Source organism: Natator depressus, chromosome 9 (genome assembly GCF_965152275.1).
Source record: "Natator depressus isolate rNatDep1 chromosome 9, rNatDep2.hap1, whole genome shotgun sequence".
In the NCBI taxonomy this organism is placed as follows: domain Eukaryota; kingdom Metazoa; phylum Chordata; order Testudines; family Cheloniidae; genus Natator; species Natator depressus.
The window spans coordinates 88,852,885-88,877,451 of record NC_134242.1 but is presented as its reverse complement, the minus strand read 5'-3'; the positions used below and the strand labels follow the sequence as shown (position 1 = coordinate 88,877,451).

The following is a 24,567-nucleotide window of genomic DNA, read 5'->3' as shown; positions in this document are numbered from 1 at the left end:
AGTTCATATACACCTCAAAGCAGCAAAATAAAGGTTATAACATGAGTAATACTAGTTGGCACTGTATTTGCTGTCTGCTTGGAGAAGACGGTCTATAAAAACGTTCGCCACACCCATGTGTGTATGTCTCTCCCCCTTATATATTTGTTTTTCATTGTCATTTACAACATCATGAAAAACTCAAGTCCAGGAAGAGATGCAGTGTTGTAAAAACATGCAACTCAGTGCCCTTGAGTTGAGGATCAGGAGGAACTGAGTTTGGAATATGCAATATGCATCACACACAGGCTTTTTACATTCCTATGAGTGGGATAGAGTTCTGTTTTAATATATTTATAATGAAATACGTTTAATCTGTATTTAAACCATGGCCCTTTGGTACAAACAAGGAATGAAGCGAGAGCTTCTAATACTGAAAGGAGTGAAAAATGAGACATGGCAGAGAATTCATTAGACTACAGGAATTAAATGGTAAATCTCTCTCCACAGACTGCTGCCACAATATCCACGTATGGTGACTTAAATAGAAATTACAATTAGTGAGGAAAGAGGTGATTAACTAATGCACAAGTTGACGGTAGTAAAACCAAAAGTTAAGCAAGAATGAGAAATAATCGCAAAAGCTGACATTACAGGCCAAGTTAAAGACTTCCTTCTCTGACATGCAAGCCAAGAAGAGGATCTTCTTTTAGCTTCCAGGAGTAGCTCCATTAGGTGGCAGCAGAAATAAGCTGTTATCCTCTAGGTAGATTTACCAGTAGGCAGCGACATAGCCCCCACTTCACAAATGTATTACACATCCAGAATGAAAGGCCTGTTTTTAGAGAGGGGCTTTTAAGACCTTCCGTGCCACAAACTACAGAGAGCAAAGCAGATCACCTGAATTTCCATGAATCTCGAAGCATCCTAAAGAAATGATGGTTTTCACACAAAGTGTCCTTGGACAACTTCTGCAAGGAATTAGGCACAATGATTTTTTTTCAGCGTCATGCAAACACTTTGCTGACTGTTCCAAAATCATGTGTCAGGCACACACACCCCAAAATTAAGAGACTGGCTTTAAAATCATGACATTTCTTTACAAATAATAAAGGCAGGGTTATTTTTATTTGCCCTTTGGTGTTTTGAGTCCTGGGGTTGCACTCAGATCACATTTTCAAGCTTTTCTCCACAATCATCAGAGCTAGAAAAAAAAATGAATGAAAGCTTCTCACCTCATCACTTGAGTCCAGGAGCTGGAGCTTTAAAACACCAAAAATTGTGAAACTTGTGATAAAATTGCAAGAGTTGTCAATATTACGAACAGCTATTCACATTTCACCTAGGTCACACCTACACTACAAATTATGGTCAATGCAAGTTAAGTTGGCATAACGCCACCACAGTTAGTATATCGCTGTAATGGGGTAGCATCCACCTCTCGCAAGCACCCTTGGCCGGGGGGTGGGGTGTCTGCACTCTCTTAACCTGTGGTGACCTCTGTCAGGTGGTTTCTCAGGTGGGTTTTCAGTGACTCAGCCCTCCAGCCAAGTCTCACACACACAGTCTATACGTGAAACAAAACAGACCCCTTCGAAGGTATACAACCCATCAGGGGCCTACTCCAGAACCCCTCTGTTGGTAACTCTGTAGCCCTTCCTGGGCTCAGTCTTTAAACATCCCAGCCCTGGTATGGGGCCCTACCCCTAGATCTTCCTCGCTGGAGGCACTGTCTTCACCCACTCTGGGCCTTTCTGGTCCCAACTCTCCAGCTGGGTCACTAAACCATCTGATCCCCTTCCAGGAATGTTTCACAGTTCATTATTCAGCCCCTTCTCTGGGCCTTCTCAACTCTTTTCCTCAGGGCTTAAATCACTTCCCTACTGTCTGGGGGGGCAGGAGCGGTAGGCCCACCCATTTCTCCAGGGCCCAACCTAGATCTGCTGCTCCTTCAGCCAGCCAGGAACACTTTCCTCACTGCTCCAGCTCCAGGCAGCAACTGACTGTCTCTAGCTCTTCTGCTCCTTTAATATGGTCCTCCTGGGACCAACTGGGCGTGGAGGGGGAACCCCTCAACGCCACAATGGTGACAGCTGCAGATAACAAACTCAGAGGTACAGCCACAATGAGAAGCAAAAGTTAAGTTTCAGAACTCCCTTTCCTTGGTCCCCTAACGTTTTAAAGTAGACACGCTTATTGACACTTCAGCCTTGGAGCGCCTGTGCACATCACCGTTCTCCAGCCCCAGCCATGGGGAGCATGGTCCAGCAGGAGGTGGGAGAATGAGGAAGGAATTATTGAGCTGCAGGGAACAATACAATTTTGGCCCCTATTTCCATGGGTACAAGTGGCATACAGCACTGGCAGTATTTTCCACAGGCAGTGGTGATTGGAGGATTGGGCTAAAAGAAATCTGACGAGGTTCAACAAGGACAAGTGCCGAGTCCTGCACTTAGGACGGAAGAATCCCATGCGCTGCTACAGGCTGGGGACCGACTGGCTAAGCAGCAGTTCTCCAGACAAGGACCTGGGGATTACAGTGGACGAGAAGCTGGATATGAGTCAGCAGTGTGCCCTGGTTGCCAAAAAAGCCAACAGCACATTGGGCTGCAATAGTAAGAGCACTGCCAGCAGATCGAGGGAAGTGATTATTCCCCTCTGTTCGGTACTGGTGAGGCCACATCTGGAGTATTGCATCCAGTTTTGGGGCCCCGACAACAGAAAGGATGTGGACAAATTGGAGCGAGTCCAGCGGAGGGCAACAAAAATGATTAGGGGGGTGGGGCACATGACTTATGAGGAGAGGCTGCGGGAACTGGGCTTATTTAGTCTGCAGAAGAGAAGAGTGAGGGGGGATTTGATAGCAGCCTTCAACTACCTGAAGGGGGGGTTCCAAAGAGGATGGAGTTTGGCTGTTCTCGGTGGTGGCAGATGACAGAAATAAGGAGCAATGGTCTCAAGTTTCAGTGGGGGAGGTCTAGGTTGGATATTAGGAAACACTGTTTCACTAGGAGGGTGGTGAAGCACTGAATGTGTTACCTAGGGAGGTGGTCGAATCTCCATCCTTAGAGGTTTTTAAGGCCCGGATTGACAAAGCCCTGGCTGGGATGATTTAGTTGGTGCTGGTCCTGCTTTGAGCAGGGGGTTGGACTAGATGACCTCCTGAGGTCTCTTCCAACCCTAATCTTCTATGATTCTATGATTTTAGCTGCCTTCTTGCTCCTCAGGGTAACAAAGGCATAGAGAACACAGCTGCTGCTGGTGTCCCGAAACAGCTTGAGCCCATGTGCCGCTAACCTGTTTACTGCATTGTGAACTGGCATAGGAAAGTGTCCTACCACAGAGGACGAAATAAGGCTGCCATCCCTAGAAACCATCAGGAGAGGATTTCAGAATACCTCTGTGAAAGTTGCATTAAGATCTCTCAGAAGGATTCAAGGGACAGCCCTGGGTACGTAAACAAACTGCTCCGCATGCCCCCCCTCCTAGTAACTCTGCAGGGGAATGAAAACCGATAACAACTCTACCTCCTCTAGTACAAGTAAATTAATGAAAAGTCAATACCTGTGTCCTGCTACGTTGGGGTCAGGCATTATTTGTACATTTAAACATTGTAATGGGAAATGCATTCACACACTTACCTGAGGTTGCTTCCCCTGCACTGGTCTCGCCCTTGCTCAGCAGCCGGGACTGACTAGACTGCGATGAAATCTTGACCAGATCCTGGCTCGCAGCATAGCTGGACACCCTGGTTGCACGTCCCCCATCCTCCTCCTCTTCCCTACTGTTCACGCCAGGGGTCTGTGTCTCAGGCTCCTCGGAGGTATCCACCATGTTCTGCAGGGTCTCTGCCAAGTGTGGCATGCAGCTTGTTGTAAAAGCAGCAGGTCTGGGCTCAGCACCAGATCAACAATTGGCCTTCCCGACCTTCTGGTCCACCTGCTGGAATTCCTTTGCTTTCACGTGGCACTGTGGCTGATCTTTGTCACACGCCTTTGCCTGCAACCCCTGTGCAATCTGCTCATAGCTGTCCAGCTGTTCCTCAGCCTCTTCTCCCCACAGGCCCAAGAGATCCAATACCCACTGTCTAGTCCAGGCTTTGGGTCGCCGTGACCCCTAGGCAGTGGAGTTCACAACTGTGACCAGAGTGGTCAGTGTCAGGCATTGTGGGGCAGCTGCTGGAAGACTGTGAGGGTCAACATAGGTCACACGATATTTACACTTGCCCTACGTTGACCACAGTATACTGCCCACGGCTCGTTCAGGGCGGTGGCGTCAGTGGGTGGCCGTCGTTGGGTGCTGACGTCGGCAGCAGAGAAATCTGAGTACAGACATGCACAACTAGGTCAATGCCAAGCAACTTACATCAACCTAGCTTTGTAGTATAGACCAGGTCTTAGAGTGTCGGAAAAAAACATCCAGTTACCAACGCTGATACAAAGAACATTCAGTGCTGCATGATTAGATTCTTCTGGGTCCTTCTCCCTCTATTTCATCTTGTAATTCTACACAGAATCCTCCTCCATTGGGCTGCCTTTTGTGAGCAATCCCCTTCAAGAACCATGTGCACAAAGACTAACAGGGTATACGAGGAGCACCGCTCTTCTGTGTGTCTCAAGTGATGCAGCAGGAGACCTGCAAAGAGCAGCTGAACAGTTCTGGAGCCCAGTGTGAAAACAGAACAGGATCACAGTCCAGGGCCACGAGAGGAACTCGGCTGCACTCCCTCCCCCGGAAGACATACAGTGACTGTATTGCATGTTATTTCCACTTGTGCACTGATCAGTGCACTGATTTTTATCTCCGATATTTGGTAATTAATACTTTATTGCATTCTTCAATATCCAACGTATGCAGCATAAGAGAGGGAAATTAGCTATATGCTATGCCGTTTTTTTCTAGCAGTCAGGTGTTGCTCTCAGCAAAAGACATATAATATTTTCTGGGGTTATTAGCTTAACCTAGAGGGCAAACATTATACAGTGCACTCCCAATTATCCAAATAGCCTGGGGGACATGGATTTGCTTCTGATAACTGCGAGCTGGGATAATCGAGACAGGAGGAGCCTTTCAGCCATTCAGCAGCAGGACACCCTCCGCCCAGGGCTGGGATCTCCTCCTTCCTCCTCCTTGCAGTATTGGCTGGGGGTCGCTGCTCTGCCCCACTGCACCGCCCCACGGCAGGAGGGCTGCAGAAGGCTCCCTGCAGCTGCAGGGCAGGTGACACCCAATCCTGCAGGCACAAGGGGCAGGGCAGAGTGGATACCCTCTGGCCAGGAACCTGCTCTGCTCTGCTAGGGCCACAGCCTTCCCTGCACCTTGTACCTGCAGAGATCCGGTGTCACTGGCCCTGCAGCAGCATAGGGAGCCCTCTGCAGCTGCACTGTCCTGGCCCTGCTCACTCACGCCTGTGAGAGCGGGGCTCCAGAGGGCTCCCTGCATTGCCGCAGGAGCCATTCAGCGCCAGCAGGGTGGCCTCCCCCGCAGCCAGCTCATCCTCCTCCTTCTCTTTGCAGTCCTGTCTGGGGCCCTCTGCTCTAGCATCAGAATTCCTTCCTTGTCCCCCAGCAGGAGCTACATGGGGGAGAAGGAAGGGGTTCACATAATGCGGAGGTTTGGATAAACAGGAGTTTACTGTATTATGATTTTATTACAAAAAAGTGATAGACCCAGAGCTTCAGCCAGTGTAAATCAGCAGAGCTATATTGACTGTCCCAGAGTATCCAGTGCTGTGGTCCTTGCACACCAGAACTCCCTCTAACCTTTATAGGAGATCTGGCTGCACGGGAGTCAGGAGCTTTTGAAAAGCCCAGGACATTTAAATGGTGGAGGCACATAACAGCCAATCAGCTAACCTGATCCCCCAGCCAATGGGAAGGCGGTAGACCTAGGAGAAGGGAAGAACATAAGAACGGCCATCCTGTGTCAGACCAAAGGTCCATCCAGCCCAGTATCCTGTCTACCGACAGTGGCCAATGTCAGGTGCCCCAGAGGGAGTGAACCTAACAGGTAATGATCAATGATCTCTCTCCTGCCATCCATCTCCACCCTCTGACAGACAGAGGCTAGGGACACCATTCCTTACCCATCCTGGCTAACAGCCATTAATGGACTTAACCTCCATGCCACCATCTTGCCATGCATGCACTCTCACACCCCCTCCCACCACTTCAAGGCACCATGTTACATTCCCTGCAGTCCATCCAAGACCCCGCCTCCCATTGACTGTGGAGGAAGAGGGGACATTGCATGCAAGTTTGTAATAAAATATTTAATAAGTAATTAGCTCTTTCCTTAAAATCATAATGATCACTTTTTAATTAAAGTTATTTCTACCTCGCAGATAATCTCCCAGGACTTGCTTCATTAAATTTCCTTATTAAGTCCCAGCTTTCCAGCAAGAATTCTTACATTTGCTTTGTGTGATGTTATATATTCAATCTGCTGATTATCTGGTAACTTTTACAGACCCATGATTATAGCTGCCCTTTCTTTTCTGAGCCTTAATCCTAGATACAGTACAAGTATATTTATTTATTATAGATTTATAACAATGCTAAGAAGAAGACCAACACATATGCTCTACAGTGCCCTTGACATAGCTTAAGAAAACATCCTAAGTGCAGCAATGTAAAATAAACACAAATTCCCCTCACACAATTATAGGTCTGCCCACACTCCACCCATTTCGCCGCATTTTCAAACACCTGGGGGAAAAGATGGACCTTGCAACTCATGTGTTCTTTTTTATGTTATCTGGGAGCCATAAAGAGAAACCATGTAAGCAAATGAAAAGGCTGGTAATCAAAGGTGACATTTCTTAGATTGTAAGCTCATTGGGGCAGGGACTGTCTTTTTGTTCTGTGTTTCTACAGCACCTGCCACAGTGGGGTTCTAGTCCATAACTGGGGCTCCTTCGTTTTACCGCAATAAATAAATTAGCAAACCAGATCAGATATCAAGGTCCATCCAACAATATAAATGTTACTCACATGGTAACTGATAATAGGGTACAAATGGCAACAGAAAACGTAAACTTTACCTTTATTTATTTCAATACATTTCAGTGATGGGGACTATATTGCCAAGTAATTTACATTATCGATTTCAGACCAGTAAATTTTTCCATAATGAGGATGTCTTCATTTGTTCAATCACAATCTGATAGAAGGCATGCTAGGCACCCGCCATTAGTGGAATGAAGTGCCTGATTGTGATCAATAAAAACTCTAAATAGGATTGACCTTTTCATCCAAGTGTTCATAACTAGCTCTTATTTTTAGCTGTTTCAAAACAGAAACATCAATGCTGCAGTGGAACACACCTTCAGAATGAACACCAGCTTCCTCATAAACAGTTGGGAATCATCTGGCCCCTGAGGGTTGTGTGGGACAATACACGTGGCAAAATCAGTGTGCATCAGATGGCAGATGCTGAATGTCCAGTCAGAGGATAATGATTCTTCAATTGTAGTTCAGGGCTGGGGTATTTTGGAGGTTTGGGGTTTTTTGTTTGTTTTTCGAAAGGAAGATATAAGTTAACCTGGCCTCATTTTAGCACATAGAGTCATCAATTCACATGAAGATCTTGTGTGTGCACCGGACGCTATTTTCTCAGACATTCAGGAGCTTCTGTATGGACCGCGTATGATGGTATGGTGCTCACCTAGTGGAACGTGACCAGGAAATGGGGCACATCCAATGGGTTCAAAGAGCTTCAGATTCTCCCACAGGAGCACAGACAGGCCAGGGAAGGGGCAGCTTGCTCCCAGCAGCAATAACCCACCCAGAAGCCTCCCCTACATGCACACACAAAGACCAAAAAACTGTCCTGTGACCCACCAGCCTTTGTTGACATATCTCACAAGCCTTTGGGGCCAGCAGAGGCATGTGGGTTACGGTGGGTCACAGGAAGATTTTTCAGCCATTTTCTGGAGCCAAAGGAATGGAGAGCCAGCTTGGGGTAGAATATATAACTGCAGTAGTTGAACCACCCATTTCACATGCATCCTGGTTACCTCTTCATGGCCCGCAACCATAAAACTGCACATGGTTCAATAGGCCTCATAGAATTCTCTTATACAGTCAGCGAAATAGCATTCCCACCCACTTATTAGGTAACCAGTATTCAAGCCTGTGTGAGAGTGAACTTGGAGAAAATGGAGGTTACAGTCATATTTTTTCAATTTATACAGAAAGAACACAGGCTGTAGTAGACGTCTATCGTAGCATGCTACACTGACCCTTCTAAACCAAAGACCCAGCTACCCCGGTGAATATATTTATGAGGAAATTCATGGATATCAAACAAAAACGCTCCAGTGCTGGTCTGACAGGTAACCTCAATACAAAGCGTGTGGGAAGGGGCTGCAGAGTAGAACTCAAGGCAGGTCTACGCTAGAAGCACTACATTGGCACAGCTGCTCCACCTCTGCAAGAGGCAGAAGCTATGTCAGCTTCCCACCAACATAGCTCCAGTGTGGACAGCGCTTAGGTCGCTGTAACCTGTGTTGCTCGGGGGGGGGGTCTTTTTCACATCCCTGCGCAACGTCTGTTAGCTCGACTCAAGCAGTAGTGTAGACCTAGCCTAAATAAATAATAATGGGGCCTAGAGGACTAAAAGCCAAGATTATTATGGCTACTGTCCTGCTTTTTACTTGAGTTGGTATCTGCTGTAGTTGCTCTAAATATGATAAATGTATGGACTTACGGGATCGAAGAGAAGGAAAGATGGTCTTGTAGTCAAGCGATCAGGATTGTATCACCAGCTCTGACATGAATTTTTGGGGTAGGTCATCTCACTGGGCCTCCATTTCTGTAAAATAGGGATGATAATATGTCTCTCTCTTACAGGGATATTATGAGGTTAATTAATTAGCATCAGTAAGGACTTTCAGAGAGTCTAGGCTGGAAGATTCTACAGAAATGGGTTTGTTGTGGAATTGTTTCAGGCTAAATAAAGTTTTTGTTTTCAAACAAACAAACTCTAGGTCTGGCTCGGCAGTGGTGGGAGAATGAGCTGGCATGCAGAAGGTTGGGTGCTGGGCCCAGCGTGGCAAGAGATGGTAGCGCTGCATCATTCACGTGCAGCTGGGTGGATAGGAGGAGAGGAAGATGAAAGAGCATGTAATTTATTCCTAGATTTTAAAGCCAGAAGGGACCACTAGATCATCTAGTCTGACCGGCTGTATTGCACAGGCTATAGAATTTCACCCAATTACTACTGCACTGAGCCCAATACTTGGGGTTGACTAAAGCATACCTTCCAGAAAGGCATCCGCTCTGGATTTGAAAACATAAAGAGACAAAGAATCCATTGCTTCCCTTGGTGGTTTGTTCCAGTGGTATCACCCTCGCTGTTACAAATGGGAGCTTTATTTTCTAAATTGAAATTATCTGGCTTCAGCTTCCAGCCCTTGGTTCTTGTCATGCCTTTCTCCACTAGATTAGAGAGCCCTTTAGAAGCCGGAATTGAATCCCTGTGAAGGAACTTATACACTGTGATCAAGTCACCTCTTGATCTAATTTATGTAGGACTCTAGCAGCGCACTGTAGTCCTGTCATGGCTGTGCTGAGTGTCTGCATGCAGGCGCTGGCTTGCAGCCCTCCGGCTGCTGAGGGATTGTTGCTGTAACAGCAAAGAGGGAAACTAAAGGAGGATGGGAGGCTTGGGAACACAGGCCAGGGAGGGCCCGATCCTGCAAGACGCTGGGTGCTCTTACAGGACGCGAAGGCACACCGCACTTTGCAGAGTCGGGCTCCAAGGGCCAAAGTCAGATTCAGTAAGAAAGCGGGTACAAGTTCGTTGTACACAATGGAGGGGTATGTGCAAAAAAAGGAAGTGCATTGTGTTTCTAGAGCTCAGTGTGATGTTTTCATGTGCTGCACCTCCTCTCCGCATGGCAGTGAGGAGCAGGATGTAAGTTCCCTGTAAGGGTACCCTATTACCAAACAGCAATCGTTTGCTTGTGATAGCGGGCCAGATTCTAGTCTCCCTTCTGCCAGCTTGATGTCTTCATAAGTCCAGGGAAGTCTCTGGCCTTACACCACTGGAGGAGAGCTCAGAATCTGGCCCACCATTTGTAGCCAATAGTGCAGAGCGAACCCCAGGACAAGAGATCTGCCCTTTCTCCTGTACACAGGCACCCACCTCCCGCAGCCGCATACAACCTGCAGAGTCAATTGCTTCACCAGAGGGCCCAGTTCTCCCCAGCGGGGGCTTCCTCCCATGTCACTACATCCTGGCAAAGGCTCTGGGGGAGGCACCCACTTTCCAAGGCAGCAGAGGATAGCGGGCACCGGGCAGAGACTGGAGGAAGGGAGTGTTGTCTGGCACCTCCCCCCGCCAGGCTCCCAGGGGGTGGCAACCCCCCCCCCCCCCGCCTGGCCAGGCTGCGAACCCGGCCCCAGTGCGGGTCCCACCCCCGGCCTTGACGCCAGCGCGCTAATGAAATGCTAATACCCGGGCGCCGAGCCGGTGGCTGCCGGCACCAATAAAACCCGGCGCGGAGCCGGGGCTCTGGCCGGTGCCAGTCCGCAGCCATGCAGAGCGCAGCCCCTGGGCCGGCCGCCCCCGCCCTGCACCTGCTCACCTCCTACTTCATCGACAGCATCCTGGGCCGGAGCCCCGCCGCCAGGCGGCAAGGTGAGCGGGACCCTGCCCGGGAGCAGCCGGGACGGGGCGCCCTGCCAGCCTCACCCGCCGGGGATCGATGAGGGGATCGGGGCGCCCTGCCAGCCCCCACCCGCCGGGGATGGATGGGGGGGATCGGGGCGCCCTGCCAGCCCCCACCCGCCGGGGATGGATGGGGGGGATCGGGGCGCCCTGCCAGCCCCCACCCGCCGGGGATGGATGGGGGGGATCGGGGCGCCCTGCTGGTTCCCCCAGTGCGGAGCTCCCCGGGGCAGCGCAGAGGCCGGGCCCCCGGGTCATTCTCCCGCTTCTCTCCCTCTCCCCAGGCGGGGACCCCACGGAGCCGCCCGAGCCCCGCCCCGCGCCGCTGGCGGCAGAGAAGCGCCCTTTCCCCGGCGCCTGGGCGGAGGAGGACGCGGCGCAGGACGCGGCGAGGGGCAGCGGCGGCCCCGGGGAGCCGGCGGCCGGTCTCTCCGGCTCTGCCCCCGCAGCCGCGGCCGAGGCGCCGGGGCCCCTGAAGCGGAAGCAGCGGCGCTACCGCACCACGTTCAGCAACTTGCAGCTGGAGCAGCTGGAGCGGGCGTTCCGCAAGTGCCACTACCCCGACGTGTTCACCAGGTAGGAGCGGGGCCGGGCCGCTCCGCCAGGGGCACCCAGCCCCAGCACGGCCCGGCCCAGCCCTTCCCAGCAGCCCTGTAGGGCCAGATGCCGGGAGACGCTGCCCTGCTTTGGGAGGATCGGGCCCTGACTGCGCCCTCTCCCCAAAGTTTCGACTGGGTCCAGGGGGCTTCAAAGAGGGATTCCTCCCCCGGGGCAGCGGGGCCAGACCTTGAAATGGTCACTGCCCTGTAAATGCCACTCTCTGGTGCAGGGAATAAACCAGACTGAATGAACCCAGGGTATGTAATGACAGGGAGCCCCCAGGAAAGCGAACAGTGAAAGGATAGGAAAAGCACTTGAAGCAATGGGAAATAGCTCAGGGATGGACGGTAATCGCTAGCTTTAAAGTAAGAGCCGGAGCACATGCGATTCCGCGCTCGCATGAAGTGGGAATCAAGGTGAAATCAGGGCACTATGGTGTGCGAGGGGGTCTCAGATCTTACATCCCCTTACTCTGCTGTCTCAGCGGTCCTAATGCAGTTACCGGGGGGTGAGCTGGGGGGGTGTAAAAACCTCCCAGTTGAATGTTACTGTTTATATATTCTCAGACTGGTAGGCACTATGCAGCGGCTTCTAGATTAGAAATCACCTGTAAAGAGCAGGGGATCTGATTTGGCTTTTAATGAACTCTCAAAAAGAAAAGGAGGACTTGTGGCACCTTAGAGACTAACAAATTTATCTGAGCATAAGCTTTCCTGAGCTACAGCTCACTTCATCGGATCAACTCTCAGTGTGTGATGGGGCCTGATGAAGCCAACCCTTTTTTTGTGACTAAAGATTGAAATACTAAATGATATTTGGCTCTTCTGCAGAGAGGAGCTAGCACTGCGTCTGGATTTAACAGAAGCCAGAGTTCAGGTGAGTAACAGGTACTAAAGAACAGGGACCTAGTTTTGACAGAATACACTGCCTTTTGATATGTATAAACATTCTTAGCTTAAAATTAAGTGTTAAATGTTTTCTTAAGTGCTGTTGGCTTTTTTATTTTTCCAGCTCACTCAGGTTGAGAAGTGTTGCTGTAAAGGATGTAAAAAAGCTAGCAGCTGTTATTCCATATTATCCTACAAAAGAGGATCAAATGTGATCAGAGCTTTGAATTTAAAAGAAGGAAGGAGGAGAAGTTTTTAGTATCCCAACCCCCCAAAACCAGAAATGTCAAAATAAAATATAGTAATTGTCAGATATAATATCAATACACTTCAGCAAACAATAAATGATCATTTAAAATAGGCTTTGCATCTTGTCTAAACCAGTGGTTCTCAGCCAGGGGTACGCATATCGCTGAGGGTACGCAGAGGTCTTCCAGGGGGTACATCAACTCATCTAGATTTTTGCCTAGTTTTATAAAAAGCACTAGCGAAATCAGTACAAACTAAAATTTCATAGAGACAATGACTTGTTTATATTGCTCTATATACTATACACTGAAATGTAAGTACAATATTTATATTTATTTTATAATTATATGGTAAAAATTAGAAAGTAAGCAATTTTTCAGTAATAGCGTACTGTGACACTTTTGCTATTTTTAATGTCTGATTTTGTAAGCAAGTGGTTTTTAAGTGAGGCGAAATTTAGGGGGACACAAGACAAATCAGACTCCTGAAAGGGGTACAATAGTTTGGAAAGGTTGAGAGCCACTGGTCTAAACTATTTAAACATCTGTTTATGAATGTAGAAGTGGATTTGAAGGAGTTGTGTGCATATTGTTTTAATGCTATTTTATATTTAAATCTTAAAGTTCTGAAACAAACCAACAAAAGTCTAAAGATTCACAGAAAAATTTGATACTTTTTCACTATAATTTCCTCCACCGGAAAAAATATTTAAAAACAGAATTGGGGACAATAGTATTGTGTCGGAGTTCAGAATGTAGATACATTTGTAATTGTCTGACATTTGTCAGCTGGTGTTGCAACTGCACCCTTTTTTAGCAGGTTTTTTTTCTCCTCGATATTTGTTTTTTAAAGAAAGGAGAAATATCCTGGACATGTCCTCCCTTATTAAATCTGAGACAAAACCACTAACCATAACATTTTAGATAGTAGCCTTTTCTAGATATACACTTAAAAATGCATTTTTACCACTGGTCTGTAATGGTCCAAAATTAAATGCATACTGGCATTTTTAGAAATCTCTGTATTTAGTTTTTGTAAAAGTCCACATTAACATTGCAAAAATATTCATGCAGTTTCTTTTGAAGTGCCAAAATCTGATGTTTTGGTTTTTGACCAAAACAATAAAAGGACCCAAAATGGTTAGATCATGTTGTGAACCAATGATTAGTTGAATGTTGTGTTCTACATCTAAGCAATTATTTATGTAGTTCACAAAAGCATTCATTTACCATCTCCTGCCCCAATTTAACTTGAAAACGTCTGCACTGTTTTTTAAAAAATGGTTAAAAGATTATTCTGAGACTGAGATGAGAATGTTTACTTGAAGGGAATTTGTATTACTAGGTTGGGCAGTTATAATGGAACATCAGACAAAACCTTAAGCATACAGGTGCAAAGATTGTGTAACCAATCTTCCATACTGCAGTCTTCTAAAGAAGCCTGTCCTTGGTTCTAAACACCCATAATTAACAGTTCCTTTTAAAAAAGTATTAACTCTGGTATTAACTCATTGACTCTGTTAGCTTTAAAAAAAAACGTGTATACATAGCAAACATTAAATCTTGTTAAAAATTTAGTTTCAAACAGATCATTAAGGGTCCAAATTAGCACAAAACCAATCAAGCTATACTAACCTCCGCACATACTGTACATCGGATATTGAATGAATTACTTTGCATGTCAGTCCAGCTGCAAGCTGCAGTCATAACTTGGCTCCTAGCATGTACTGTTCAGTTTTCATGAGTATGATATGCTTTGCAGCCTCTTCCCTGATTTGGCAGGCTTACTCACAGACTCATCTCTGTTTCTCCTCACACTCCACCAGCGGGGCCAGATGCTCAACTTGTGTAAATTGTAGTTCAACTGACGTCAATGGAGCAATGACAGTTTACACTGGCTGAGGAGCTGGCCCCAGAAGTCTTGAATTTCCTCATCTTTCCATATTTTAACACTTGGGCCCAGATCCTTAAAGATAAGTAGGCTAAAATCCATTGATGTCAAGTGGAAGTTAGGAGCCTAAATACCTGTGAGGATCTGGTCCTTGGAGACTGGGAAAGAGAACTTCCAGCCATCAGGGAAAGCTCTTAGACAATTTATATATTACATCCAGTGCTCAATGATTTTATACGTGTGAGCAAGCTTTGTCAGCTTTTTCATCTCAACCCCACAGCTAAGTTATTTTATGAACTTTAAGGAAAGAAAATGCCCCCCCACACCCCAACATAAATATCACCAATGCTACTAGTAACTAAAATACCATAACACATGACAGCCACACGTTTCTCCCGTAAAATGAACACGGATGCAAAACTGTTAACCCCACCCATCATTTCCCCAATCCCATTCTCACCTTCTCATATGGGGCTTGCCAATTGCATGCAGTTGGGTTGCACTGTTCGATGTCTTTTTTGAGACATTGGCATACGGCAAAAGGGATCATGTCGATGATTTGAACCCAAGCTTCCTGTGAATGTCATCAAAAAGAACAGAACGTTCAGTGGCATAGCCACGTAGGAGTACTAGGCAAATATTGAGAGGAAAGATATTCCAGTATCATAGAATTCAAGGCCAGAAGGGACCATCAGAGTATCTACCCTGAGCTCTTATATATCACAGATCATCACCACCACCCAGCACCCATACATGAAACCCAACAACTGAGATGAGACCCCAGTATTACAGCCCTCAGGAGGCTAGACTCTTATGAGTCACAGGCAGAGTGGTTTGGTTGCTAACATGAGATGGAGGTTCAATTCCCTGCTCTGCCATAGACAGGTACCTTGGACAAGTCACTTGGTCTCTGGGTCTCATTCCCCCAACTGTAAAATGGACATAATAGCTCACCCGGGTATTGTGAGGATAAATACACTAAAGATTCTGAAGTGCTCAGATAGCAGGGTATGTTTACAGACCATTTTAAAATATACTGTAATGGTATCTTCCTGACCTGCTCAAAAGTAACTCTCTGTGACGCTAATTTAACGCAGAGTTGTCATATCTGAGGCAGCAGAACAGCCCATTGCTTTTCAACTGAGATTTGCTTCTCCGGAGAGACACCTGCTGTACCTCTTCCTGGGGCAGTGGTTTTTATACACACAGCCAGATAAAATGGGGAGCAGGCACAATATTTTCTCTTATCGGAATCAGCAGAAACTGTTGCATTTCATTGAGTCCTAATTGGAAGTGACCCTGCAAGAAAGAAAAATGGACAACTATCTTATTCCCATCTCATTCCAGAATGCACCACTTATTTCAGCTATTTCTCCCACCTAGAGAGATTTCCCCTGTAACCTCTTTGAAAATGCTTCCCAGGGGAGCCATATATTTTTCCATACCATGGGAAAGGAATGATAGGAAAGTCTGGTAAATCCTGTCCTGCTTGGAAGCCATCCTTTATGGACTTCCAGCAACATTTTTGTTTGAGTCCATACTTCGCTTCTGTTAACAGGCTTGTTTCTCATTATTAGTGTAGATCATTGGTCTGGGGAGAAAAAATAGGAACATCTTAAAAAGTTCTAACCTGAAAAAGTTCGAAACATCAACTGGTTGATTCGTCACCATGGGTATCATTGGTAAAGCACTCACTTATAAAGTAATAAGGATTACTGCAAACTGAACATTGTTGTGATATTATTTGCTAATAATCCCGAGATCAGTCTCAGCAACAAAGATACACTATGGCTAATCACAAATATAATATAACTTGTTTTTTATGTATCAGAAGGTGTTTTAATTCACATGATTTTGAGGGGATTTAAAGTCTCCAGAAAAGACCAGATTGAAAACTGACTTTACATTCAGTCAGCTCTTCTCTTAAAATTGCATAGTTAAAGTTTTTAATTATTCTCAAAACACCAAGTACTTCTAAAGTTGGATTATGAATGATAATTTCAATTTCTAATGAAATTCTTGGCATAGGAATAACTTTTAGGATACATTCAGAATCTATCAATAATTACAAAAATAACATGCAGTATTTAATATACCCTGGTTTATAGTCCATTCTTGTTAAATTTAAAAACTGATCAAAACTGTAATGACTCCAGGAGTCTACAATTCACTCTTCTTTATTACATACCTCTGACACATTATTCTGAATAGATTTAGCCCAAGAGGCTAAACCCTATACATAGCATATTCCATGCTGCAAGTTTGTAAACATCTGTGTATAGGTGCAAACTACTCTGGTAACCTGACAGAAATGTAATGATCTAAAAATGTAAAGCTAAATTATTTTTAAAGGCAGTTGAACTCTTCTATTAATCAGTAGCAAAAATACAAATTAGTCATTTTTACGCTTGTATTAAATAATCTAAATGTTATTTATAATAATATAAATGCTAAAGTTTTGAAAGTACTGTCTGTTTATGATGTCACTGTTAAGTAAGATATGTGTTTATGCCCCATTTATCACTCAGATTAATGTGAATTTTGCCCAGGCAAGGAGTTCAAGATTGGGATTTTAGACCTAAATAATGGCTTTCAGTGCTGATAGTCCAAATTCAGTTTAGATTTTAAAAGAAATTAGATAAATACAATAATTGATGGCCAATTGAAATCAGTTGTTACACTGGATTTACAATCTGCACAGCAGACAAGCAATAATATTGCAGTCATAAAAGCCAGCTCTATAGATTACATAAAAGTAAATTAAAGGAATTATTTTAACATTTTAAGGTAGCAAACATTTCACTTCTTATTCAGTTTCTCTGTTTGGAGCAGACTGAGGAAAAAATGCTTAGTTAGGTTTCACAACAGTATTAATATATTCTCTCATACACGTAGCACTTGTCTTTTGCTATGTTTAGAAAAGGGGTCAAAATGCTTGTACAGGATAAAGAAACTAGCAACACTGCAAAGTACAATGTTCTTCATCTGCTGCCCAAACGTGAGGCACAAGTGTCATGTAATATTCTCACTACTCTTTCAGTCCTTTGAACTCCATTTTAGGGGGGGAGCACTGGTGGCTTAGAGCTAGTGGTTTTATTTTCCTTCTGAGATACCAGCTCTAGGTCCATTTATGATGCTTATTGGCAAGTGATTGGAGGCTGCTATTCAACCAGTAAACCTTGTAAAAATAATTTAATTAAATTTAGCCGATGCCTAAAGCTGAATGAACGCAACTGAAAGTGTCTCTTACATGCACCTGGCTCCCATCTGTAGATATAGATTTCCAGCATTTCACTAGTTCAGCTATCCCCTATAAGAAATTTGACCCTTTACAATCTCAGATCTGTTAGACCTTGTGTCCCTAAGATTATTTATTGTTCAACACTATTGTGCCAGATTTTGTCAAATGTGCGATATTTTCCATTGTTCACTTCTTGGTTCAAAAACACCAATCTCCTTGCCAACAGACCTAAACACGAAGTGTACGTTAGTTGCCCAGAGGAAAAAGACACCATTATTTTTGCAAAGTCACTAGAGTTTTCACAGAGTATTGGTAGCTTTAAAAAAAAAGATCGAAACAAAAGATGTACTCAAATAGTCACTGCTTCTTCAGGTCCCTGTGAATAAGCATTCACAAGACCTATGCCATGTGGGTACCTTATTACAGCATCTTTTCGCTCCTTATTATATATATTGTAATATATTTTAGTGAGGCTGATGTGTGGCCCAATCCTGTCTTATTTGAACTCAATAGGAGTTTTGCCATTGACTTAAAGGGAAAAGATCAGGCTTGTGATATCAAGGCGAGCAATACATACCGTATAGCAATGTACTCTGGGTATTAACAACTTTTCACTTCTATAGGGCTTTTCTTCAGAAGCTCTTGGCACTTTACAATTATTATTTAAATAAGCATCGAAAAGCTCTTTGTGAAGCAGATGCTAGTATATCTTAACAGACAGGTAAACTAAATCAAATAGAGAGCGTAAACAACTTGCCCAAGATCAGAGCAAGTCAGTGATTCCCAGTCAGCCCTGCTCTAACTCCCAGACCATAGTTGCACTAATATTAGAGACTTCTGATAAAAATAATTACAAAAATGTAATGTGACTCATCGGTCATTTTAAAAATATAATAATTCTCTCCACACACTAGAATGTTTTGATCATCTTACTTGAACAGTTTGGTTTTATAATGCTGCACCTGCAGATGGAAGAAGTGTCTATTTATATCCATATATTTATATAGCATTCTCTGTAGTAAATATTTACTCCTCTTTGGGGGACTATTAATGTACCAATTAATGCAGATCATTATATTATATGAAAACTTCTGCTAATGGCTTATTGAATTTCAGTAGTGGCTAGATATAAAATCTGTGTTAGAGATGATAGGCCCAAACTAAAATCTTTGATCCAAGCCTAGATACAGTTCAGAATTCAGTTTGAATGTATCTCTCTACCTGAATTAGAACATCTCAACATTTGAGAAAATTTAGATTTTTGAATCCTGAGCCTTGGGAGCATTCCTATCTGAGATTCTGGTTTCAGCCCATCTCTGCTGTATACTTCATAATGCATTCTCACCTTAGTGCGCACACATATCTAGGGACCCAAGGGAGAATACTCCAAGACAGAGTCAAAATTGCAAAAAAAATGGTGTGATATCAGTTGTCAGAGTAGATTAAATTCTAGTCTCACTTCTGTTACTTTTTAATATACTCCATAGGCTAAAATAATTAATAGTGCAGCCTTGCAAAGAGAAGTTGATATAATAAACAGTTTACTGTACAAAAGTACACTGTACAGTAGACTCCTTACCATCCAAAGCCCAGTGTCTAAGAAACTACCAGCATGTCTCCCTGTTTTATTGACTCCTGGTTACCAGAACTCTCAAGTATCTGAATATATTTGGTGTCTTGAGTAACATGGATTTCTATAGTACTATAACAGGGTTAATCAGTTTCACATAACTATATATGACATCAGTTTGAGTCATGGCAAGTAATAAGAGCATCTAAAAAAAATTTTAAATACTTATCTATGTAGTTAGTCAGCCAGACTATCTAGGCATTTAAGTCACACTCATGGTTTTGATTAAAAATTATTTCAGTTATGATTAAATTGCTTCTTAAATTGCATGGACTGAGGTAGCCACCTTTTGATTTGGGGAGGGCGGGAGGTTATATTTGGAGACTCAATTAATAAAGGAGTAATAAATTATTAAAAGCTGTTTTCATTGTTTACTAGATAGTGAATAGTTAGAGTCCAACAGGTTATAGATTGCATATTACTATGGCTTATAACCAATAACACCATTTACTAATATGCCTACAACAGATACTACTCAAATCCATAAACATGTTTATGACAGCTATTAATTAATAATAAACACTTTATAAACAGAACCTTTCTACATAGAAACTGTACTTTTAAAATAAAGGTCACTACTATGCCATGTGCATCATGGCCTACCATAGCTGATAAAAGCAACAACAAAATCAGTCTAGCTAACCCTTTTGTATTCTCTCTCTGAAGGTCTGGTTTCAAAACAGAAGGGCAAAATGGAGGAAACGTGAAAAAACTGAAATGTTAGGGAACGTTCCAGGACTCTCCTTAACGCATCCATTGGGTCTGTTCTTGGACATTCCATTGAGTCAGTCTCCTCTTCTGGACCATGCATGGAGATCAATGCCACTTTCAACAATAGCTATGCCATCTGTAACTCCAGCATTCAGCCCTGCAAGCTTAGGGCCGTTTGGTCTCAGCAGTCTTGCCTGGACATCTCTCTTCAGAAATCCAGTTTTAAGTCCCCATTTTGGAAGGTACAGAGAGTGTATTTTAAGTATTTTTCTTTTAAACCTCAAGGTTTTTTGTCTTATCTATCCCTTTCTTTTAAACTTTGAGGTGTAAAAGAAAGGGATAGATAATAAGACAAAAAATACCATATTGCCTCTATATACTTCTATGGTATGCCCACATCTTGAATACTGCATGCAGATGTGGTCACCCCATCTCAAAAAAAGATATATTGGAATTGGAACAGGTCCAGAAAAGGGAAACAAAAATTATTAGGGGTATGGAATGGCTGCCATATGAGGAGAGATTAATATGTCTGGAACTTTTCACCTTGGAAAAGAGACGACTAAGGGGGAATATGATAGAGGTCTATAAAATCATGACTGGTGTGGAGAAAGTAAATAAGGAAGTGTTATTTACTCTACTCCTTCTCATAACACAAGAACTAGGGGTCACCAAATGAAATTAATAGGCAGCAGATTTAGAACAAACAAAAGGAAGTATTTTTTTCACACAACACACAGTCAACCTGTGGAACTCCTTGCGAGAGGATGTTGTGAAAGCCAAGACTATAACAGGGTTCAAAAAAAGAACTAGATAAGTTCATGGAGGATAGGTTCATCAATGGCTATTAGCCAGGATGGGCAGGGATGGTGTCCCTACCCTCTGTTTGCCAGAGGCTGGGAATGGGCAACAGGGGATGGATCACTTGATGATTACCTGTTCTGTTCATTCCCTCTGAGGCTCCTGGCATTGGCCAATGTCGGAAGACAGGATACTGGGCCAGATGGACCTTTGGTCTGACCCAGTATGGATGTTCTTATGCAGTACAATAGCTTAATAGCAGTAAGCAGTTCACAGGTGCCTTAATTAAATGTGTGTTCCAGTGTTACAGTATGGATTCTGTCTATTTAAAGGAATAATATAAAAAGTTATTTAAAAGGTCAGCTCCCACATGTCTTACTCACTGGGACAACTTGAGTAAAATAAGCAGGATTTGGCCCTAAATTAGCTGTAAACCCTAATGAAAGTCATTCAACATAGTTACTGTTTAAAGTGCAGTTGTGCATGTTGGGTGAAATCCTGGCCCCATTGAAGTCAGTGGGCCCTTGTCTTCATGACAGACTGTTCTAATGTAGACCGACTATGGACTCTAGTCTGATCTCGTATATACAGGTGTATATTTCACATGTTAAAATCTACTACAACAGATATAGATATGAGCTCTCGAGGTGGCTCTACAAAATAGAGAATTATACTGGATGTTCCCACACAGGGGAGCAGAACATGGTCCCTGTTCCCAGAATGCCAATGACAGAGCTGACATCATTGGCCTTCATTTCAGGGCCATACTCATACCGTTAACATTTCCTTTACTGAAGACACATGTGCCCAGTCCCAATGGGACTTTTGCCATTGACTACAATAAGCACAGGGTTGAGTTCAGAGTCTTCTTTCCCAGCCTCCAAAACCTCAGGGGAGATCCTGAACCTGTGTCCATTGTCAGCACTCCATTGAATTCTGTGGAGCTCTGATGATTTATAATAGCTGAAGATCGGCTCCTCAGTCTCGCTTGCTCCATGTGCTGAAATTAAACAACCGAAAGCTGCTGCTGTGTTAGCACTGTATACTCCTCTCCCTCCTGAAATGACAGCCTATATTACAGCCTCCGATTAATGAGCACACCTTTCTGCCATGCATTTTATCCTGCTTTTCACATGAAATAACTTGTCACAACAAATTGGTTGCACAGAGACCTATCTGAAAATTGTTCCCTTCATGAAGTATTCTGATGTTTCCACGGAGCGTGCTGATCTCCCGCATTACAAGGTTTGCTTAGAAAGGATGTAACATGTTAAGAGAGTGACAGCAAATCTAACATACTGACTTCTAGATAGCTGCATGCAATGCAGTGGTATGAACATCTCTCTTCTATGCTGCATCCACAGTTTAGTAAGTGATATTTATTAGGTGCAATGTGGATTTGCCTATTGTGCTAAAAAAAAAGCTACAAGTTAATGAACAAAAAATATAAGTTTGGAACAAAGAAGAAGTTTGGTTTAAAAAAAATTCAACCCAGTTTAGTACTGTGGTTATTAATAAGGTAAATATTTCTTCTACAAAATACTTCTAGGTTTGTTACTATTGACTTTTTTTCCCCAAATATAGATTTCTCAATGCTTTAAATCCTCTCATGACAACAGCTTCAGTCTTAATGAAAGCTCCAGGACCCCCATCAGACCCTGCTCTCACTGCCTTCACTGATCCGGCAGCAGTTGAAAGGAAAACGTCGAGCATTGCAGCACTAAGGCTCAAAGCGAAAGAACATTCAGCACAAATCCCTCAATTAAACCTCCTATCCAGTCTTACAAACACTAACAAAGAACTTTGTTAGGAACTTTCCCGCAGACTGCAGTAGCATAGGAGAAAGCAAATGCCTTCTCCCATAAGTGGATCCAGTTATACAGAGGCATATAAAAAAAAACCCCACCCATCCGTAGGTCTTCCGTCTGCAAAATGGACTGATGGAAATTTTAATCCTACTAAAAATAGCTTTCCTTTATTGTAACACAAAATTGTGCGGTCATGTAGCAAATTGATAAATGACTACCTACGGTGAATTTTTGACATTACAAAAGATATACATCAGGAATTGACTCTTCTACATAAATAAAACTAATGTAAAGAACGAGTTTCCTGTGAAACCCCATGATGTACTGGACATTAGCACAACGGTTGAAAATCCTGTGTAGAAATAACTCTGGAGTTTTATAAACAATCCTTAAATCATGTCTCAGGAGGAACTGTGTAACTACAATTGTTTAGACTAGTTAAGAATCAATATATGGTATGTTCTTAATTTAAAGATCATGCTTCACGTTGAAGTACAAATGCCAGTGAAATTTCACAAAGTAAACAGAATGATCAGGAATGAGGTGTGAAATATTTTGAATATAGGGCTTTGATTCAAAACTAGGTTTGTACAAAATGTATCTTGTTTCAAACTAAAATAAACAAAAAAAAGTTTGCCTGTATGTTCAATGCGGCAATGTTTTAATAATTATATCCTAAGCTTTAGTCTTTGACGATAGATCACTTTGTAAAATGAAAGTTGTGTCCTGTAAGAAATAGTTGTTTCTGTGCAGTAAATTGTGTGTAATTCAATATATATCGGTGAGTAATTACTAGTTTTAACCACAAGGTTTCTGGCTGTATTTAGTGTGACTGGTGGCAAATAGTAGCAGACCATTATCATTAAGTTAACTCTCATTATTTGTAAATCTCTTTCAAAGTATACTGTATGCCTAAGTACATTCAGATTGCAGTGAAAATTATTAATGGGTCTTTAAAAAAAGGTCCTTGAAATGATTATTGGGAAGAGTAAAAAATGAGGTTCTGGCGACTAGACATTAAATTTACAAAAACCCTTGGGCAAGCCATTTGCTGTGTCTGCCTCAGTTTCCCCAGCTGTAAAATGGGGGTCAGAAGAACAACAACTAGCTCTTCTATAGCTCTTGATCTAGAAATACCAAAGTGTGTTATAAAGGAGGGTAAGTATCATCCCATTTTTCACTTGCCTATCTCACAGGGCGGTTGTGAGGACTAAATGAATGTTCCAAACACCGTGCAAATGTAAAAGAGCTATATTAGTGTGAAGCATTGTATGTTAATTGGTATCCTCATTGGCAGTCACAGCAGAGGCACCAAGGACTGAACATAGATTCATAGATATTATGGTCAGAAGGGACCATTATGATCATCTAGTCCGACCTCCTGCACAACGCAGGCCACAGAATCTCACCCACCCAGTCCTGCGAAAAACCTCTCACCTATGTCTGAGCTATTGAAGTCCTCAAATCATGGTTTAAAGACTTCAAGGAGCAGAGAATCCTCCAGCAAATGACAGACATGGAGACCAAGCTTTCGCCTCATCCCTCGAGGTCCCTCCGCAGAGGCTTTGAGGACTGTACATTGGTGGGACAGGGTGGAGAATCTTTCACAGATGCTGGCTGTGGTTCTCCTGTTCCATCAAGACCATTCTGATGCACGAACGTCACTTAGAAAACACAGAAAAAGCATTCAGTGTCCCCCACACCGCTGAAAGATTTTTTTTTCCCAGGTGCTTAATGCTCTGTAAAAATCAGACTACTGTATCTTGACTCAAACTACAATCAACCTACCATAGCCCCTGTGACATCTCTTGATAACATTTACTCTGAATGGGATTAATAATGTTATCAATACTGTTGCAGTGAGCTTGGAATGTAGAACCCCTAGCTACCCTAATTTCGGCTTTTGTAGATGTCTCTAAACCTTGACTGTATTAAATTTTGTACATTATACAGAAGGTTTCTTGGTTAATTAGATTGTTCACTTCCCTTACCCTCCAAAACTGCTTTTATCCTAGCTTGTGGTCTGACTGCAGTAAAAGTTGCATATGCATCTACATAACGTCACCTTTGCATATGAGTGAGAGTAGAGAAATATTT

At 43.6% G+C, this 24,567-nt stretch overlaps 2 protein-coding genes across 2 annotated transcripts in view; one reads left to right on the top strand and one right to left on the bottom strand.

Annotated features, from left to right (window-relative positions):
- Window positions 1-8,725, bottom strand: part of IL1RAPL2 (interleukin 1 receptor accessory protein like 2) — a 673,060-nt gene extending 664,335 nt beyond the window's left edge. The window contains exon 1 of the mRNA XM_074962588.1: window positions 8,689-8,725. The gene's annotated coding sequence lies outside the window, so the exon portion shown is untranslated. The remainder of the gene's footprint in view (window positions 1-8,688) is intronic.
- A 1,795-nt stretch (window positions 8,726-10,520) lies between these two features.
- ESX1 (ESX homeobox 1) lies at window positions 10,521-23,271 on the top strand. The gene is made up of 5 exons (XM_074962669.1): window positions 10,521-10,623; window positions 10,938-11,229; window positions 12,084-12,129; window positions 19,817-20,103; window positions 22,247-23,271. The coding sequence occupies exons 1-5, from the start codon at window positions 10,521-10,523 to the stop codon at window positions 22,470-22,472; spliced, it is 954 nt and encodes a 317-aa protein (XP_074818770.1). The 3' UTR covers window positions 22,473-23,271.
- Window positions 23,272-24,567: the final 1,296 nt, after the last annotated feature.

What these genes read in the sequence shown, in the direction of transcription:
- ESX1 (XM_074962669.1), top strand. Translation starts at nt 10,521, where the DNA reads ATGCAGAGCGCAGCCCCTGGGCCGGCCGCCCCCGCCCTGCACCTGCTC. An exon ending in CCCCGCCGCCAGGCGGCAAG is followed by an intron (nt 10,624 to 10,937) that starts GTGAGCGGGACC and finishes CCCTCTCCCCAG; the next exon opens with GCGGGGACCCCACGGAGCCG. An exon ending in TTAAGTCCCCATTTTGGAAG is followed by an intron (nt 20,104 to 22,246) that starts GTACAGAGAGTG and finishes CCCCAAATATAG; the next exon opens with ATTTCTCAATGCTTTAAATC.